Source organism: Corvus kubaryi, unplaced genomic scaffold, assembly GCF_017639235.1.
Source record: "Corvus kubaryi isolate FWS band 111438036 unplaced genomic scaffold, C.kubaryi_AGA036_p1.0 37398, whole genome shotgun sequence".
Taxonomy (NCBI): Eukaryota; Metazoa; Chordata; class Aves; order Passeriformes; family Corvidae; genus Corvus; species Corvus kubaryi.
In genome coordinates this window covers 50,101,852-50,122,155 of record NW_024581137.1, presented here as the reverse complement: position 1 = coordinate 50,122,155, position 20,304 = coordinate 50,101,852, and the positions used below count along the sequence as shown (strand labels likewise).

Here is a 20,304-nt window from a genome sequence, read left to right as displayed (position 1 = left end):
GGAGTTTCTGTTTTGACTGATTTTATAGGAGATAAATGGTGACCACATTGTGTTTAGACAGACGAAATCTGCACACTGGTTGATAAAATCTAAAAAAATGCAATCAATGAAGTGCATTTGTTGCTTTTTCAATGGGTTCATTTACCCTTGACATCATAATGCTGCATGCTGCAATCCTGAGTTCTACAGCTGATTTATTTTTATATATTGCACTATATTTCATAAGATGTAAAGAGTCAGATGACTGGAAGCTGACTCTGAAAATCAATGAGGAACAGATACCTACTGGCATATATGAGCAGTGCTTCCCCTCTACAATTTTTTAATACTTTTTACTCTCTATTTCACACTATCACATTTATGTGTTTGATATAAACCTGAAATTCAATTCTATCTGAGCATTTTTTTTCCTTTATTTTCATTCACCAAGTTAATATTAAATAAAAATGAATGCTAAGTCAATTCAGTAAACAGCTTTTGAGGAAATATTATATTGATACATTCTGAATAGAATAAAAACCAAATTAAGTCTAAACCAGAACAGAGAAGACATCCCCAATATCAAGAACTACATGGAAACTACTGGCAGAAAGGAATAGGTTTAATTTTTTTACCCAGCTGACTAGTATTCAATAATCCATAATCTGTAAACTATTTTAGCAAAAAGATTTGCTGATCTCTAACAATGACTTGTAACATTTTCCTTACCCGGGAAAATCATACACTCTCAATTATTTAAAAGCAATCAAAGGTATTTCACCCTTCTAAATTTCTGAATTTTACAGTGTGTGAGAGTTGTCTCCCTCTTCTGGATGATCCAGACAACCTGAGGGAATTACAGCTGCTCAAACACAAGAAGCCCCAGGTTTGGGGTGGGCACAACCAAGAGACAGCTGCTTTCATGTATATGAGCTCATATGGACATTTTCTTCATGGTCAGATCTCCTTATCATCCCCTAGAAGGGGTGAGCAGTGGAATGAAAGAACAAAAATAAAAGATGACAACATTATTATCTTTTTCTTCTGAGTTAGCTTTGAGGTTTGGGCACACACCCGGGGTTTCAACACTACTAGAAGAGAACCACAGTTGTTTGCATACACTTTGAGTGGCATTACTATTTTTGTATCCCCATCACACATCCCCTGTGCTGGCATCAGCCAGGGCTCTTTCCATGGAATACATTGCTCACAGCTTGATGCAACAAACTGCCCAACAACTATATTGAGAAACAGCTTGTTTTGTTTTTCTAATTTGGAAAACAAAGGCACACTGCAAGCTGCGCTGACTGGGAAGTCATACATCTTTAACTCAAAGTAAAAAGGAATAGAAAAGAAGGAAATATCCTTTAGATACACCAAACGCCTTCCTCTTCCCTTGCAAAGTGCTCTGTCAGCATGGCCGACCCCATACCACTTCTCAACATCAGCCAAAAAAGAATGAACTCTTTATTCTCTTTATGTTCAAAAGTTAATATTAGGGAACTCTCCTGTAAAGAGAGGGTTTAGGGCTACTTGAAAAGACTCTTGATCAGCTATGACACTAATGGAGACTACAGACTATTCACTGCTTAGGCCAGCAGTTGTCAGAGGATTGCCCTGGAAGGTAAATCACCCACTGGGCCACCACTGCATGGGCTACATGAAGTGGAGGACAGAATAAAAGAGTTCTTGTATGGACTCCTAGAAGTGCACAAGGGTTGAGAGACTTGCTAGACTTTGACTATCTGACTGCTCAAGCTCAGTGTCTTCACAAGCTCCATGGGCACAGCCTCAGTGCTCTGTCAAAGATGGCCACAAATGGTTGAAGATCAATCAGGAATTCCCAGGACAGGCTTTTCAGACTGATATGGAGTTCAGTGAACACTATTTGCACCATTTGCATCTTCAGCCAATACTAAAAACTGTAATATCCTAGTTTACCTAGTTATTTATATGACAGAATCATCTTGACACCTCAGATGTAATGGAGATCCAGCCTATTCAATCTTAGCTTTTAAACTGAATGCCATTTAACTATGCAGCCCCAGCTTTTGGCTTTCTCTCTAATCAGTGGTGGGAAATAAAAGGCAATTCCAATCATAGCTGGACTCTGACTACACTCCTACCACAGATGATTCAGTTAAGTGTCTGTACAACTAAGTTTGGGGTGGATAATGTCAACTACGAATAGACTTTTCTAATCAGTAGGCTCATATCTCACTGGAGGGTAAGGGTGTAGGAAGTCTTGGAAACTGTGAGCCAGTCTTTCAAAGCCCTGGAAAAAGCCAGAGCCAGTCTTATGGACTGAGATCCTGGAAACCACGGATCTGCCATTGCCCACTCCTCCAGTGTCCCATGAAACAAGAGCTTGGGTAAAATTTCTGTAAATGAGCAGGATTGCACCCAAGAAATAACTTGCATGTATCATTTATCTTAGGAAATGATCCAGCAAACCCCTCAGCATCTGCTAATCTGTCAGGTATTTAGCATGAGGGAATGCAGCCCGGTGGTTCCCTGTTCATGGTAATTAATAATAAGCATATTAGAGACCTGGCATGAAGTGAGGAAGAGAAAGCTGTACATCCTGAATGGGCTAGGTAGGAGTACTGAGTTCAAATCCTGCAAATAAGTCATTTTGCACCAGAGGAATTCTGTGGTTCCCTTTCTCCTGAGCCAGAAAAGCCACAGGTGACACAATTTTTCAGTCTGCTCTCCTGACTTGTGGTCTGATGGCAGATTTTTTAGACTATGTTTTAAATTAAAGGCAGGTGCCAATACAATATATTGTTGTGACATACACATGTATAATAGAGATAGCTTCCTTCTTCTGTTTCTTTGGGGTTATTTGCATTCTTAATCAGAGACAGAATTTGGCTGAGAATTTGGGAGTCCCCAGGATGAAGCAGAAAATTCAGCAGAAATTTAATTGCTCAAAATGTATCAAGTTGCCATATTTTGTTTATTTCCTGAGATTCAATTACGAAAATTCCCAGTCTGCAACTCCAAATTGCATGACAACTGTTGAACTTACAGGCTCACAAGGATAATCACCCCAGAGCACAACGACACACACATTGCTCCACTGCCATCAATTAATATAAGCTACCAGTAATTAGAAAGAGCAGAATAAACTCCACACCTCCTTTATTCCCTGACTGGTATAATGAGGATGTCATTCTATTGTCTCCTGGGTGGAATCTTTTGGCACCTCTGTTGTTACTGTTTTTTCCTAGACACGTTGGGTACAAACATGGTTTCACTTCACAAAACGTCTCAGTGCCCTCACCAGTCTGTTCATCCTTGTCAAATCAGGATTTCACACATTGTTTTCTGCACATTCCCTAATCTTAGCAAAAGTTTCATTTCCCCAGCCCATTGCCACCGGCTATTAGTCTGGCACAAAACTCAAGCTCAAAATGAAAAAGATAAAACAGAGAAAAGACAGCAGACACAGCCACTATTGCTCTGTTTTGTCTTGTCACACCTTACAAAATATGGTTAATAGCACCACTGTGTTATTGGTGAGCCAGAGGGATAACCAGGTGTGTCTTGTCATGCCCTGTTAACATTACCTATTCCTGAAATATTCTGTATCTGCCCATTAGTATTTCCAAAGTTCACCCTGTCAATAGATGGAGGAACATTTTATTGTCTAATGGATAAAAACCATCAATAAAAACATGGTATTAGCCACTGTGGATGTTACTGACCAACAGGGTCACAGACAACACCTGGATCTACTCCAAATTTTTACTGTTGAAACCAAAATAGTAAAGTATTAAAATGGCAATTTAAAATTTCACACATTAATTTTTTTTTTTTTTTAATATTATGGCATCCTGATATGACCTTATCTATCTGACAGAATTTTAGCATTTTTGCCTACTTGGTAGCAGCAAAGTAAAGAAATTGAACTTGTTTATAAAGAAGACATTATTTTAATTTAATATATTTATTATATGTTTTAAAATGTAATGAAATACAGTCAGTTTGTTAAAAAAAATTATCTGAAGATTCTGGCTTATCTGGGTGAAAAACTCTCTGGTTCAGAAAAGAATGATTTTCCTTTTAGCATTCAAATTTGCATGCCAATATACTTTGCATATAATTTACATAACATACAGTATCACAACCACTTTGCCTCTTATTGTAAAACCCAGGATCAGCTCCTAGCATTTCATAGCTAGGATTATTAAAACATTTTGTTAAGTCAATTCTGAAGATAAGCTTCCATCCTGATGCTTCTGGAATTGCACACTAATGGGCAGGAAAGGTGAGCGTCTGGTTCTGACACTGGACAGGACTTTGGGTCCAGACAAAAATTTCTCCTGGACTTGTTTTTAAATCTGGATAATTTCATTTAATATCTTTATAGCTTGTATACTTAATTTTAAAATGAGAAAGGTGATAATTTTTATTCCCTTTCTTTCCTAATCTTGTCTTTTTCAGTGATTATCTTAATCACTCAAAGACACAGCTTTCCTGTCACTTTATGTGTGGGCAGGTACCAGTGAGATCCCAATCCTGTCTAGAAAGCATTACTGTAATGCTCCTGTTAATCAAAACTACTCAGCCTTTTTTCAATTAAATGATTTATGCAAAGAAATATCAATTTGCTGCAGAATGATTTTTTTAATAGAGCCACATAAGTTTTAGGGAAATTTTGAATAGGGGATTTCTTTTCATGTCAAAAGCATGATCTTTTGTTAATGTTCAGCTGACAGAAAGCTTTACCACCATCTATAGTTTAGTGTCAGAACACTCCTATGGGAAACCAAAGTCCAAGCCCTTACCCTTTTGACTCAGAACCAGAATCTTGGTATGAACTAGGAGCAATGTTGAATACCTACCTGTCCCAGGGTCTTATAAGCTATCTGGGATAATAAAATAGCTTTAAAAAGAGAAACAATTACAGGAGACTAATGCTCAGTGTAGCTAATGAGGTTCAGCCCACATAAAAGAGCCTTGCAGAAAATCAGGCTGTCCTTCCTTCTGCATGAGGACCTACGCCTCCCCTCAAGGCTGGGTCTCTGTTGTGCTTCTGTCATGAAAAAATAGGAAGACACTTGATTTCATCCAAATGGGAAAGCAGCAATGCTCCAATGGTTCCTTCCAACCCAAACCACTACATGATTCTGTGATTCTATGATTGATGCTTCTCTAATCATAATCTCTCTACTTAAGACAAATCAGCATTTCAGTAGAAGCTACTAAAACTGATTTGGTCATTTTTCTCACATATCCATCTAGTTCAGCCGAAGCTGCTTATTACATATGAAGGATTACCAATTTTCTCCATGAAGAAACAATTATGAATTATGCTAAAATTAACAGTAAAACATATAAGGTGAAGTGAATAAAGAAGAACTTGGTTCAAATGATGCTGCCTAACCTCAGTGCAGGCTGCTACTGCTCTGCTGCAGAAAATGATGAACTTCAGAGCCAACTTAGTGTCTTGGGAGAAGGCAAAGAGAAAAAAGGCAGCTCTCTAAGAACCACTCTGATCAAATGGGAAAGAGTTAAGAGGGGCCATTAATACTCCTAGGTGCACATCTTGCTGGTGCAGGTAGCACTAGAAGACTGGGAAACTCTTTCTTTTAGGAACAAGTAATGGCATTTCCCAGAAAATATCTAACTACCTTACAATATCTGGCACCTGCACAGCAGACACCTGTACAGCTGAACATCCATCTGCTATATATGCTACATGCATTTCCTTTCTTTTTTTTTAAGCTTGGCAAAGGAGTTGATTAGGAAGATAAAGTCTCTGAAAAACATTTTGGACAAAGATGCCAGCACAGATTGTACAGTTAAAGATATCAGGTCTGCCAATACATGCACACCACACTCTGCAGGCTGCTTATACTTGCCTCACAACAATTTATTGCACAAATTACTGGAATTCTGAAACAAGCCATATTCCTATTTAGTATAGATTTCATAAGGAAAGGATGCAATCCCCTCAACAAGCAATATTTGTATTCTAACTATTCTCTTTTCTTGGTCAGTAGGAATATCCTTTCTTTCAGAGCAGGCTCTGCCTATCTTTCTGCTCTCTCCTGCTACAGGCAATTTAGCTGAATGTTGCTGATATATTTTTTGCCCAGTTCCAAATCTAAAAAAAGATGCTTTTTGTATGGCAATTTCTCCAGGAATTAAATAAATTCAGTGAGGCATTTTGAGTTTTAAGAGGACTGAGTCACACATTGCTGGTGTTTGCACTACAATCAGGAGCTGAATGGAACTGTCCAGTGTCCAGTAGCACTCACAGGTCTGTCAGGTAGGTCTCAGAGAACACAAAACCCCTTCCACAAAAGGATGTCCTTCTTTATACACACACACATATATATGTGGGTATATGTATATATGTATATATATGGGGTTATTTGTAGGATCAGGATCTTAATGATGTGTCTAATTTTTTTTAAAAGGTCATAAAACCCCTGGGAAGTACAATAAAGAACAAGATACTATGTTCAACTACTGAGTTTAATACTACTACTACTAATAGTAGTAGTATTAGTAGTAATAATAATAGTAATAATAATAATAATAATAGTAAAGTATGTCAAGGCAAACATTTCTTTTAGGACAAACCAGATTTTCATACCAATAAAACTAATAAAAAAAAGTATGAAGAAATGTTTTAAACTGAGTGTTTTAACATGCAAGTATATTAGATGAACAAATTAACTGATAGAGAAAACATACTAATCTCACTTTTGCGTAAATTATGATACATTTTATTCACATGGTATGTTTTTTTATATGTTGTCCAGTCAGTAACTGCCTGACTCTCCTGTTCAGTGAACAGCACACAAAATACAAGTTAGCTCTTCAGGTTGTGCATGTGCATGCACAGATACAGAGATACACACACAAAATCCTAAAGCAGCAAACTGCACTGATCTTCTTCCCATTTTTATATCATACATATTTCATTAAGCTTCATGCAGAGTGTCTTCTGATTTATGGTAATTGTCAACAAAAGCAAAAAATGCCGACAATTTTAACCCTGCAGTACTGAGGATTTAACTGGGATAAAATTAAAATGTTTAGGGGGGGGAAAAACCCCCACAACACCCTAAGCCACTGGGAGCTTGACCCTTGAGATGTTGTCAATTTTTTATTTTATTTTATTGTGTTTGTTGCCTGTAGAAGCAGATGCCAGCAGCAACATCTGATGTACCGGACACCTCCAGTGTTATCCCAGCATGCTCATGGCCTGGAGGACTTGGAGTAAGACTAATTTCCATATCAAACCCAATTTAGATGAAACATCTTGGTTAAAAAAAAAAAAAAAAAAAAAGCCAGTGCATCAATAGCCCCTTGATTAGATTTTCATCTCCTGAGCAGACAAATATGAATATTTATTACCATGAATGCAGATTTCCCCCTTTCCATTGCTCTGATCTTGAATATTACCCACTGCTAATTTTTATGAAAATTTGGGCAACATAATGTTTTCACATAAACTGACAGTTCTTGAGATAATCCCGTTATTGTTTGGTGGGAAATGACAGTTTCTGCTTATTCATGTGTTAACGAGGGATTAAATATTGTTTTTCATCACCATAATCTAAGATGGAATGGAAATTAAAATTCAAACATTGTGCATTAGCAGAGCTTTGAGGACCAGAATTTGTTTGCATTCACTTAGTAAAGATCTGTAAATTAACAGTTTAACAATCAAGTGAAATCCATATCATAAAACCAGCACTGACATTTGTAAAATGAAGCCATTACTCTACCTACTAGAGGTAAAGAACCAGAGGGACAAACAGTTTGCAAAATGACATCCCTTTGCGAGAGCAGAGTGCGCCGTGAACTGTTGTCAGCCGCGGTGGTCCCTGGGCACTAATGGACTAGGTCACTTTGCTGTGGCACAGAATCACGTCCCTTTTCCTAGTCACAGGTTCTGATACTCACACACTCGATATGCTCAGCTCACATTGAAAAATCCCTCTATGACAGATCCATAGCACTAAAAGCTGTCACACTGACCCAGGAGCTGTTTCCAGGCACGTGCTGTGCTCACGCCCTCCCCAGGTTTCAGCGCGCAGTACATAGACACATATAATTTACTGGAATGGGTGTTTTGCTGGAGCTGCACTGTATCTACCAGTTCTCTCCTTCTCTATCAGTTATCTCCTCAGTCCTTGTGCCTAATGACCAGCAATGCAAATCAGAGATACCTGTAGGTTCCAAAGGGAACACAGAGACCTACCGGGGACATTCTGCAGCTCAGGAGCCACTTCGTTGTTGTTTCTACAGAAAATTTGAATTAGTAATTCAGCCAAGTATGTTTGCATTCTTATTAAAAAACCCCCAACTTTTCCCTTTGATACCAGTCAAAGCACACACAGAACTAAAACTATGCTTAAGTCAAAGCAACTCAAACATCTGCCTTAAATAGATCTTAAAAACTACCTCATCAGGATAAATCTGATTAATGCAAAAAAGAAACAAAACTGAGCTCCAACAAACTAATTTATTAGGAGTCCTCATGTTTAGATTTAGAAACTTGTTAAAATCTTTTTGAAAAAAATATGCTATAATATGTATAACAGATAAAGCCTTGCATTCTGAAGGATGTTGAAGTGATGGACACTACAGCCATGTTGCCTTTAAGGGTGGAAACTTAGTGATGTACAAGTGCAAAACAGTTCTGAGAAGGATGAATAAGAATGTACTATCAGGCCCTCCCAGAAAGCAAAGATCTTAAGTTTTACTTAAGTACTTTAACCTTAGTACTAAAAAAACTAAAATAAATGACACAACAATTCTTTTAACCCACAGCTGAAGTTTTAATTCTATTATTCTTTAATTTAAACATGCCTTTACACCCGTGCTCCAAAGGCGACCACATTGAAACTGTCTGTTATGAATGGTCCCTGGCCTGGATCTTGCTTAGATGGAGAAGCAAACAGCCTGAAGAATCCTAACTGGCACAGGACACAATGCGAGTGACTGACAACAACTTAACAGTACAGAAAAATGTGGGACCATGACAGGCTCTGGGCCCTGCTCCTGTTTGTTTTACCAGCTCTGATGCAGCTATAGGGTCCCTGGTGTCAAGGATTCCTACAGGAAGGTTGGGTGTCTCACAGTTTGAATCTTAGAACCAGACCCTTATTTTCCTACACTTACAGGCCCAGAGCAGAGGTCCTTCCACGTTGACCTGCATAGGAACATTTGCTGCCCAGGGTCTGCTAGAGAGAGGGCTGAGAGACTGGGATCTGCCACTTCTGCCTCTTCTTAAATAGTTAAATCTGTGTTTGAGACTGCTTGAAACCCACATGTTCCTGCCAGGATCAAGCTCCTATTTGTGGAGATGGAAGAATCTGCCTTCTTTACGATTTCTGACCATCTCCATCCCTCAAACTTCAGACAGTTTAAGAGAATTCAATCTTAATCTGCTGCTTTCCCAGCTGACCCATTACACTACTCAAGATTTTGTTTTCCTTTGAGTCATAATAACGTGGCTGCTGGTAGAAGGAGGCTGCTGAATTTCATGAATCAGTAAGATATCTAGCACAAACAATCATGTTCTCCTATTTAAAGATTCTTCATGAATACATTGAGTGCAGGCTGCCAAATCATAGTTAGAGTGGATAATAACACTGATTCTTAAACAGAATTACCCTGTAGTTTGCTCTGTGTAGCCAGTGCTAGTATCTAAATCTCTTTTCTCTGCAGATTTATAATGGTTTGTAAAGGAAACTCTGCTTTAAAAACAATGGCATGACACGGCCTAAACCCAAGATAAATCCTTAAAACAAACACATGCTACTTTATAACCAGCACAGTGTTAAAAAAGACAAAAAGGAACAACACTGGTAAGATGCATAAGTTCCTGAAGCCACAAGGCAAACCATATCTTGTTTCATTTTACATGATACTGAATAAAAATTGAATTGCTGTAGTTGCCATGGCAACTGCCACATCACTTGGCACTTCTGCTCCTTTAAATCACACTGTGCTATTGTAAAGGAATTCATGAACCAATGTGACACTTGAATACTTGTGCTTTATATACTGTTTCAGGAGGAAAACATAAATCAACATAGACTGATAGTTGTCTCTGAAAATCAGGTTTGCTGTATTTTTCTTTACATTATAATCTCCTCATTTCCTTGTCATGTTCTTTAAAAATTTGTAAAGAAGATGGAGGGCGTTGTCACAATCAAAGCACAAGAAAAGAAATTACTACTGACACATGATTTCCAAACTGAAGCTGTGACCTGTCATTCAGATGTCACAATACCTCTGCTATGCAATATTCAAATCAAATACAGGGGATAAACATTGGAACTTTGCCCCTCCACAACCAGAGACGGTGTGATATGTGACAGAAGACAGTCTCAGGAGCATCCAGGCATCTCTTTAACTCTAAACTTAGCTGGAGCTTAAATGGAATGTCTAACTATATACTTAAAGCTAAGCATATTCTAAATGTTTGTAGATTTGGGGCCATGACTTATATTGTTTTAGTATGCTGTGTATATAACATGAAGTAACAGAAGATAGTTGACAAAATAATGGGATAAAATGATACATGTTTCTGCTGCATATTTTTTGTTTTTAAACATTTAACACTTTTATTAACACACTGGATGCAATTTATTTGAAAAGCAGCCCTCTAGTGGGCTATGTACTGTAATGAATAGTTAATAAATAGCATTAACATTATCTCTAAATATTAGCTAAAATGCATTTTTCAAAAGCATACAAGGTCTTAAATAAATGAGCCATAGATCTTCATCATTGTCTTTGTAGAAATTTAATGTTCTGTTTAGCATTCCTCAAATTTCTTAAAGTGTTACTTCTAAATGCTACTGTGTGGCTAACTTCTGACTAGCATAACTTTACTATTCATGTATACTTACAAACTGTAATAGTGAGATATTATTAACTGTTAGTAAAATTTCACATAAGTAGTATGTTAATGGTAGAATTCTATGTAAAATATAATCTATTAATTTTTAAGAGTTACAGCTTTAGAATGTGTAATTTGTGTGTGTGGGATAAGGTAAGTCTTTCTTATTATGCCTTCACCAAGAATATTTCTAGGATTGTACTCCTAAAATTTTTTTATTTAATGTTATTGCTCTTATTTCTATATACAGACTTAAAGTTACATGCCTTAAAGCAAAGAACTCCCCTGTGACCTGGTCCATGCCTTGCTCACAACAATGCATGTGGCTCCAAACACTGCCCCTCCTGGAAATGTTTGACTGCTCATCAACACAGCCACAGTGATCAGCAAAAGCCAACAGCAGGAGTGGTCTGTGGGAACTCCAATCCCAGATCTCACATAACAGGAAAAAATAAACTTGTTCATCTCTAAGCCATGGGGTTTGTAAGAAAAATGCTGAAGTCAGGCACTGGGAAAAGCCCTCCCTGGTGTCCCCTAGTCTAAGAACACTTACCCTGTAGTGCAGAGGTGTCTGCCATCACATATACCTGTGCCTGGCTTCAGCCTAATTAGTTCTGGTAAAAGAAGGGTGGGTTTCAGTGGAAGTTCAAAAATTTAGCTGTGTCTTGGGCTAAAACTTGAGTATTTGTACATGCACAGCTGCAGTTCCTACACCGTAGTCAGTCTCAGATCTATCTTACCTAAATGCTCTTGGGTACAGCATCCCTTCCAATCCTGGTACCCCTGGGCAATACCTGCTCCAGATCAGGAGCATTTGGATTGCCGATGTCACTGTAGCAGAGACAGCTGGAGTAGATCCCAGGCTAATCTGGTCTTTACAAGCCAAAAGCCAGCACTTAGCATTTTACCTAGTAGTCAAAAATCAGAAAAAAGGTTTACACCTTATTCTTCAACACCTGAAAATTATTTTTTAAGTTCCGCGCTCCAATTTTTTATGGATTTCCAATCCAATATCATTCTAGGTAAAATCTGGATATATAGATGTAAGTGACAAAATTTGGCAACATTAAGGAAGGTAGGAAGATAGAAACCTGACTCCTGCCTCAGAAGCTTGCATGTCACTGGAAAGTCTGTCCTCTAGCTTCACTAGAATTTTTAAATGCAGATTTCTTTATTGTAGTAACATCTCTTTATGCAGCATCAACATAATTCTACACCTATCAAAATATCTATAAATGAGAATATCCTGAAACATGTCAAAATACCACTGCTCTATTTTAGAACATCTAGAGGTATGGTGAAGCATTCATTTTGCATATATTTTGGGTTATTTCCATTTGTTTTAGAAAACGGCTCTAATTTTTATGTCTGCCATATGAGAGCCATGATTCAAATCTTACAAATGAAGTTATGATTCCAATGATGAGTTTCTTCTCTGCATTCCTACTGGGAAATCGAAAGAGTTAATTTAATACAACTTATCCTGAAGTGAGTGCTGTTTTGTCAGTTCAAGACAGGAACAGGAACAGTGCCACCCCCTCTGCTTGTTACAGGCCTTATTCATCGATTATTCAAATCACAGACTCATACTCCAAAACCTGATTACACTTTCTTGGGCCACTGGAGAGCCTGACTTGTTATTCTGAAACTGTGGTTGAAAACAAATTTCAGCCAAAAGATGAATAAACATTTATCCATGTCACAGTAATTCTGGTCACAGTCAAACTCAGTATGGAATTGAACGTAAAAATACTGTGCTCCTATATTAATTCAAAAGTGCTTATGTGAAGAGATAGAAGTAGTTAAGTTCCTAAAGGATGCTGAAGGGATACCTGACATGGTGACTGCTGTGCAGGGCTGTCACTCATGGTGTCTGCTGAGCTCCCTTGGGCTGGAGAGAAGCTCCTGGGTATGAGTCCAGTTGGAATAATGTTTGTGTGGGACTGGGGCTTTCACCCTTGCTAAATCTGAACTCAGGAGGAGTCAGGTGGAGCCATGCAGCTGCTAAGGAGGCTTTCCCTCCACCTGAGACAAAATGCTGTCCCCAAGATCTTGCAGGAGTGCTCAGCCATGCAGAGCAACAAGTTCAACTCAAGTAGTGGTTAACATCAAGCAGGGACAGAGGAGAACAGAGTTCTGGGTCCTGTTTAAATGCTTTTTAGCTCTTTAATTTTTCATATGAGTATTGTGTCTTTCATGTTATTATGCAAATAGACATCTAAATAACACAACGCATGCATTCACTCCCTCATAGACACTCAGCTATAGGAAGTCCTTGAACACCTGAAGATGACCTCAGGACTTCAGAGATTTATTTCACGTGTAGGAGATCAAAAGAAAATACGTCAAAGCTTCATTGTATCTGAATAAACAAGAAGGTGTGAAATGCTCTTGATGGATTTGTGTGGCACAAACATACATGACAACGAGGCCAACAAATCTCACATGGATACTGTAGAGGAGTTCTACAGCTTTTTTTAGTTTTAGTTTTTTCCAGCTCCTGCTGTAGGTGCTGGAAAACTGCAAATAAAAAGAAAGATCTTGGCAAATATAATTCCAGAGATAGTCAGCACTACAGCAATGCACAGATCCTCAAGATTACAAACTCAGCACTGGTTCTATCTACAGCAGAGTTATTCTGGTTTTCTGGTATAAAAGCCTTCTTGCAAACAAGATAATTGTCGAAATAATTCTCATTTTAAGAGTGATACACATCATATCAAACTCTTATCTAACTCTCTGGATCATTTTACTGTTGAATAATCTGTTGCAAATGTTAGACATGGAGGTGGATGTACTGTGGAAGTACCAGGAAAGGTCTGTTCTACAATGGCCTGAAAGAAGCTCTGCTTGCCCACAGTCCAGACAGGGCTTTGCACTTTATCATCCAAACCTTCCCATGAAACGTACCGAACTTTTAAGCCAACACCCTGAAACATGAGCAGCTTCTGAAGTTGCAGCTTAAGAACTCATTTTTAATCCTGCTAAAGCAGAACCTACCCTACGCTGACACAATGCAGCTAACCTCAGGCCTAGCTGAAAGAATCACAAGCTGTGGAAATCTTTTACGTGACATAAAGATGATGAACTGCATTGCAGCTGTGGTAGACTCCAGACCCATGTTGTTAATGACTATACAGCACATGTTTATGCAGTGACATAAAAGCAATTCATCAGCCCTCCCTGGACTTGACTGAATGGCTCAGTAAGCTTGGTGTGAATTTTATAATCTGTTGTTGCTCTTGAAATGTTTTTCTTGAGATAGAGGAAAGAAAGAGAGAGATTGAGGAGCTCTGAGAAGCATTTCTCATCTCCACAGAGGAAGGGACAGATTCCTTCTAGCACACCCAAGGCCTGGAAAGTCACTAGTGTCCACACATTCCTTCCTGAGGCACAAATGCTGCTATCATAGATCGACACCTAAAACAGATTCCACTGTCCAGAGCCACATACGAATTATTGCTGAGCTTAGGAGAGCTCCTGCATTTGTTTAAACAGCAGCTCCATTTGCCACTAGCATCTAGGCTATATTTCTCTTGAGGTATTTCAGATATGAAAATTGTCTTGCAAAATCAATCCTTTTTATTTTACAGGCCTTCAAGTGAAGATTATATATCCATTAACTTTGTCATGCATCTCACCTGCTGTCCAAACAAAAAGGTCATTTCTCATTTTCTACTAAAGTTTTTCTAAGTACTTTTGATTTGAGCATCTTGACTTTGATTTACTGTTACCATTACATAAAATTCCGTTCCTAATTCCAGTGTGAAGTAAAAGGAATCTTTATTCATCAAGAAGCTCCTTCATTATCTTTAAATACGTTCTTTCTATTATTCCAATAATAATTATTCACCAGGTTGAATAAAACATAGACTGCAAAACCAGATTATCATAGTTAAACTTAACCTGAAATAGCCTCAATCTGATACTGTATCAACAGAGAAACAGCTTGGTTACAGCACCCCTTTATTTTATGTGTATGTGAGACTACAGAAATGTATTCATTATGTACACAATCGTATCTGATAAGACTTAGAAAGGGGAATGTACACAGCTGGGAGAATTCACATCCAACAAAATACATAAGCATCTGAATAAATGTTCTTCCATTACCTTACTGGTCCAAACCACTTGGTTCTTTCTCTGCTGATCACCCTCTTTCAGATATAACCTGGAATATATTTAGGCCAAAATGTCTGCTTCCCTTGGGTTAACCACTTTTTACTTTTTGCCTTTTAATAATACATATTTGGTAAAGTACAAACTTCTGTCAAAGTCTTCATTAACCCAAGTAGTATCAGTAGTTTTTTTATAAAAAGTTATGATAGCCTAAATATAGGGAAGGTGAGTTCTGCAGTGACTTTTCCTAAACCAAACACATGAATCAGACTGGTGAGGTCTCTAGTCTAAGAACTCTTCAATTTTTCCAGCTCTGTTAGCTGGTCTTAGAATCCAGGAAGTCCTTGAGGTTACAGCTCAAGCATATCCTTAGACTACCATGGTTACAGCAACCCTATTGCTACAATGTGGATTTATGATACATTTAGCAGGTGAAAACTTCCTGCATTTCAACTATCCAAAAGGGAATTCTTTCTCCATTGACCACATATAATACAAAACTTAATTTAACAGTAAGCATCTGAAGTGGGCTTTTATTCTTTAGTTGACTTTGAAGCAGACTGGAATCCATTCAATGACTGGAACTGGACAAAATACATGGAGGTATTTCATCAGCATGGATGAGTCCCATTGGGTAAAATTATACTGAGTCTGGCTGCCATAGCCTGTACCCCAATCCTGGTTCTGTTATTTAACAGACAGCAGGGGCTGCAGACAGCACAACCACAAACTTCAGCCTGGCCTGAGGTCAGGACGCAGCCTGAGGTGCACCCACATGCCCCAGGATACACTTCCCACTTTCTGAGGTTACGTACCAGTAAGAAACATTCCTAGATAAATCAGTCATGGAGAGATGACGGCTTTCATTTTTCTTATGATTTCACCTCTGTTTCCAAGTTCTTTCATGTTTGGCCCTAAGCATCAGAGCAGGCCTCAGTGTTACTACCTCTTTGGGACAAAGTCTTTCAATAATGTGAATGAAGTTGCACAGTGAACCTCAGAAAATTTGTCAAGTTAATTCTTAGGCATGAACTGATAAAAATCAAAAATATAAACCCCAAAAATCAGTAAAGAAAGAAAACAACCTATTCCTTCAGTATATTAGAAGTTAGTAATTCATTATTTTAAATACTGAGAATAATGCAATCATGAGAAAAAGGCATTTTCCTAGCCCTGTGAGCATTCACCACTAGCAAAATTACTTAAATGAAAAGGAAAAAAGAGATAACTGTGTACACAAAATTAGTACGAGAATTAGCAATCAACTGTAGTTCATACAAGGTTCTTAGCAGATAGCATCATGTTTATTAATAAATGATGAACTGCTTAGTGGAGTTTTCGCTTAGCGATATCACTATAATAACAGACACATGTTTTATTTATGTTTCAAGTTACATCCAAAATAAGCGAGACATTCACTGTCAGATTCTCTCTAATATCTGAAGACTCTTTACCCCAAATTTAAACTTCCACTGATCTAGATGAGAGAGCACTCCATCAAAATCAAGGGGAATAATATGACGACTTCAGTTGCTGTGCTCATCTTTGGGGATTTTTTTCTGTGATACAACAAAGCAAAAAACTGCATTTCTTAAAGCTGGCTGCACTTTTCTCATAAGGATGGTATTTTTTTTTTTTTTTCTCTATGGGATACAGTGCTATTTGTGCAGCAGATTGTATTTTGACAGATGCAACTGTATCCTAAAAAGGCCCTTAGCACTATCAGACTGGTAGCTCACAAACCTTCATGAGCTCCAGAATTTCTTAAAAAAATCCCAACAATTAAAATGTTTTTGAGAATGTAAAATGCCTGAAAACCACTTACCTCCCCCACACCAGTCTGCAGAATTTTCAGTCCAGTTATTTTTTCAAGCTTCTCTTTGTTTATGGCTGTAAGGAAGAATTAAGATTGAGTTAAAGGAAAGCTGGAAAATGTATGATTTTACAGCATTTGCAACCAACCTTCTTTCCTTCATCAATATATTCATGACAGTTCCCACCTATTCCATCTATGGAGTATCTTTCCCTGAGAGCAACTCTGCTAGTCATTTTTTCGAATGCATATTTATGCTATTAATTGCTCATTATTGCATGAAAAAGAAAGCCAAGCTAATTCTATTTTACACAGTATTAAACACATTTAACATAGATACACAATTTGTTTGGAAAGTTCTCTTCTGTGGGTACTTCCTTGCATTGAAGAGCAGAGCAGTACTTTACCATTTGAACAGCACTGCCACTGTGTAGGACTTTTCACAATGGATACAGACTCTTATCTCACAGGTAGAATAAAGAGTTTATTTAATACCACCAGGATGCAATGCAAAATTTTATTATTTTTTTAAGTTAGTTTTTTCTTATTTGTCAGCATCTATATCACTAAAAGCATTAAAACCTGAAATAAAGCAACCCAGCATAAAACTTTTAAATAAAGGTAATAATAACTAAGACTACAATCATACTTGCAACCCAAACATGCCCAGGGCATGAGCTTGAGCACTGTTGTACAATTGCCCATGCTCTTAAACCTATGGTCTGATCTGATTTTGGCCTGTGACTGTTAGAAGCCTCAATGAAACAGTGCTCAACCACGATTATGGAAACAGCACAAGGATGAGATTATTCCCAGCTGGGTGTATGGGTAACGCCATCCCATTTGGGATGGGAAGACTTTAACCTTCTAGATGCAAACTGTGTCAGTTGGACTTGTGGCCAAAACCCAGACACCTGGCTTGATTTATTTATGAGGAGAAATGAAGCTCTGCATCCTTTTTAACCTCTCCTTCCCTTAGCTGCCTGTTTGCTGTGTAATCCAAGTGAATCATCTGGGTTCTTTCTGCTGTCCTTGGAAAGGGATGCACATTTAATATGGTGAGTCATCCCACACATCTTACACATATCTGCAGGCACCTACCTCCTTGATTACAGACAAAATTTGATAGATGCAGCTTCTCAATTTTGGTTGCCTAAAGCAAACCTTCCAATCAGAAAGTTCAAGAACTGCTAGGACATACTGCACACTGTAAATTTACATGAAAATACTTAAAGGAATTAACATTTTTTTTTTCATTTGTGAAAAATACTCTTTAATTGTTGCTCTTTGAAACATTCAAAACAGTTGAGACTGCAGCAGACACTTCTCAGAAGATTATTGTGAACTGATATCTTATTAAGTTTGTCCAAAGTGCAACACAAATGACTCACATTTATTCCAGAGGTAACATCAGATCATTAGGCTCCATCTCACCTCTTATGGAAAGATTTTTGTGAGAGTTTTTACATGCAAGGACTCAAGAAGTTATACCTCTAGCAATTCTAATACAGAAAAAATTTTCTGACTGCCTTCAGCAAGGGGTGAATATTGCCCTCAATTTAAATGAAGAAGAAAGCTCTGTACAGCTTTTAGACTCAGACACCTTCATTTTTGCACCTCTTTAATATGCCACTGATACAGAGAGGAACGTGGAGTCCCAAGCTAAGAAAGCTGAAATGCATGTTTTGCTGGATGACGACCTAAAACCTGCACACCACAGTCACATACTTAACACCTGTGCCATGCTTTGCACATTCACAAGCATATTTATTCCACCCAGAGCCAAAGGAACCATGTGAAGGAGAGTTGATTGAAACATGAGATTTGAGATCACGCTTTGCAGTGTTGTATATCTTGTGCAGTGAAACTTTTCAAAGATATGCCATACTACCACACTGACCACCTCCCACCCAGCAAACACATTAAAAGTAGACTTCTACGAAGTGCAAAAATGTAGATTTATAAAATGAAAAAGTTCCACAGCCTCCTTCAAAGAAACTGAATGGTCCAACAAATGATTCTTTAGCAGCTTAGGATAAAGAAAACTGCACAGCAGAGTAGCTGCAAAATAAATGGCTATAAGTAAACAACAAAGCTCAAATCCCACTGTGTAATTTCTTACCACATGAACAGTTAAGAAAATATTTGGTCTGCTGAATTGCTGAATTTTATAATTACTATTATTTATTTGACCTCCTTTTCATAGGTTTCCTGCAGACATTAAGTATTGAAGCTTTGATATTAAAAAACAACAACAAAAAAGGTTTATGCAATACCTCTGCTTTCCCCCTTGATATTGGCTAAAACAAAAAGGACAGGTCTGACAGCCATGCTAACACAAACCCTGCCAAAATTAGGAGGCATGAAGGCACGAGGTGTTATTGATTAAATCATAACCAGAAAATGGTCAAGCCCAGGCACTGTCAGATTGTGGAGAGAGACACAGCTGACAGTCTCCAGCGTGCTCACTCCCAGCATGTACAGGAGAGTATTTTAGCTAACCTTGAACTCCACAAGCTGCTCAGGAAGGTCAAGAAATTCTGTCAAAAATGGTGCTGAAGCTGAAGCTGCAACTACATATCAAGCAGCTGCTTCAAGCTGTGGAACAGTGAATACAACCACTTAACCTTTTCTATGCAGAACTATCATGAAGAATCTAAACCAATATGACACAGTCAATATAGATAGATGGAAGAAGTGGTGGGAAAATATATTCAGATATTAAGAACATTAAGAACATTAATTCTCTGAAAATTGGCCCAAAATTTTGAAAGTCTTTTAGTGTACTACCTGCTCGCTTTCATTCAAATACAAGTAGACAGAAGCTGATGTTCCGTTGCAAATTTTATGAAAGTGGAAATTGCATGGTATATTGCATATTTCATCAAAGTTTTTTTTTTACAGTTTAAAGTCCTCTATTACTACTGTTTGATGACAAACTCAACAGCAAAGAGGCATAACAAAAACAGCTATTAAAAAAGAAGGGAAAAATACCCCAACAAAATCCCCCTCAAACCAGTTAACAACATATAAATCCATTTTCTAATCTTCCATTGAAACAAAAACAGCTTCCAAACACACAAAAAGGGAGGCCTTTAAATTAAATTCACTAGATGAAGGATATGCAAATTACCTGAAGAAGCGGAGACCTATAATGTTCTCAAAATTCTGCAATAGCCTATTTAATTAGTATTTTAATTTATCAGAATAATTCTTTGCACTTGACAATTTATGCAGTATTCCAGATAATTAAGCACGTAGCTACAGTGGAATAATTTTGCCTACTCTCTGTATACCAGTTATTTTAACCTGAAAGAATATGTGGAAGTCTCTTCTGTCATCTAAATTACAATGGGGACAACTTAATGGCTTTGCTCTATTAGAGAGCATGATGAGAGTTGCTACTGAGTGTTTAAGGGTAGAGATTGTCACTGCTCAGTCTTCACTAACCTGAGGGAGGTCTGATGTGTTTTCTGAGGGCAAATGTTTATTTCCTTTAGCAAAGTCATCTGTC

The 20,304-nt window shown here is 37.8% G+C and overlaps 1 protein-coding gene across 4 annotated transcripts in view; it reads right to left on the bottom strand.

The window, feature by feature from the left end:
- Positions 1–20,304, bottom strand: part of PTPRN2 (protein tyrosine phosphatase receptor type N2) — a 654,654-nt gene that overhangs the window by 222,778 nt on the left and 411,572 nt on the right. For all 4 annotated transcript variants that reach the window (XM_042044446.1, XM_042044450.1, XM_042044448.1 and 1 more), the window contains one exon: positions 16,803–16,867. In XM_042044446.1, coding sequence (XP_041900380.1) covers positions 16,803–16,867 — 65 coding nt within the window. The remainder of the gene's footprint in view (positions 1–16,802; positions 16,868–20,304) is intronic.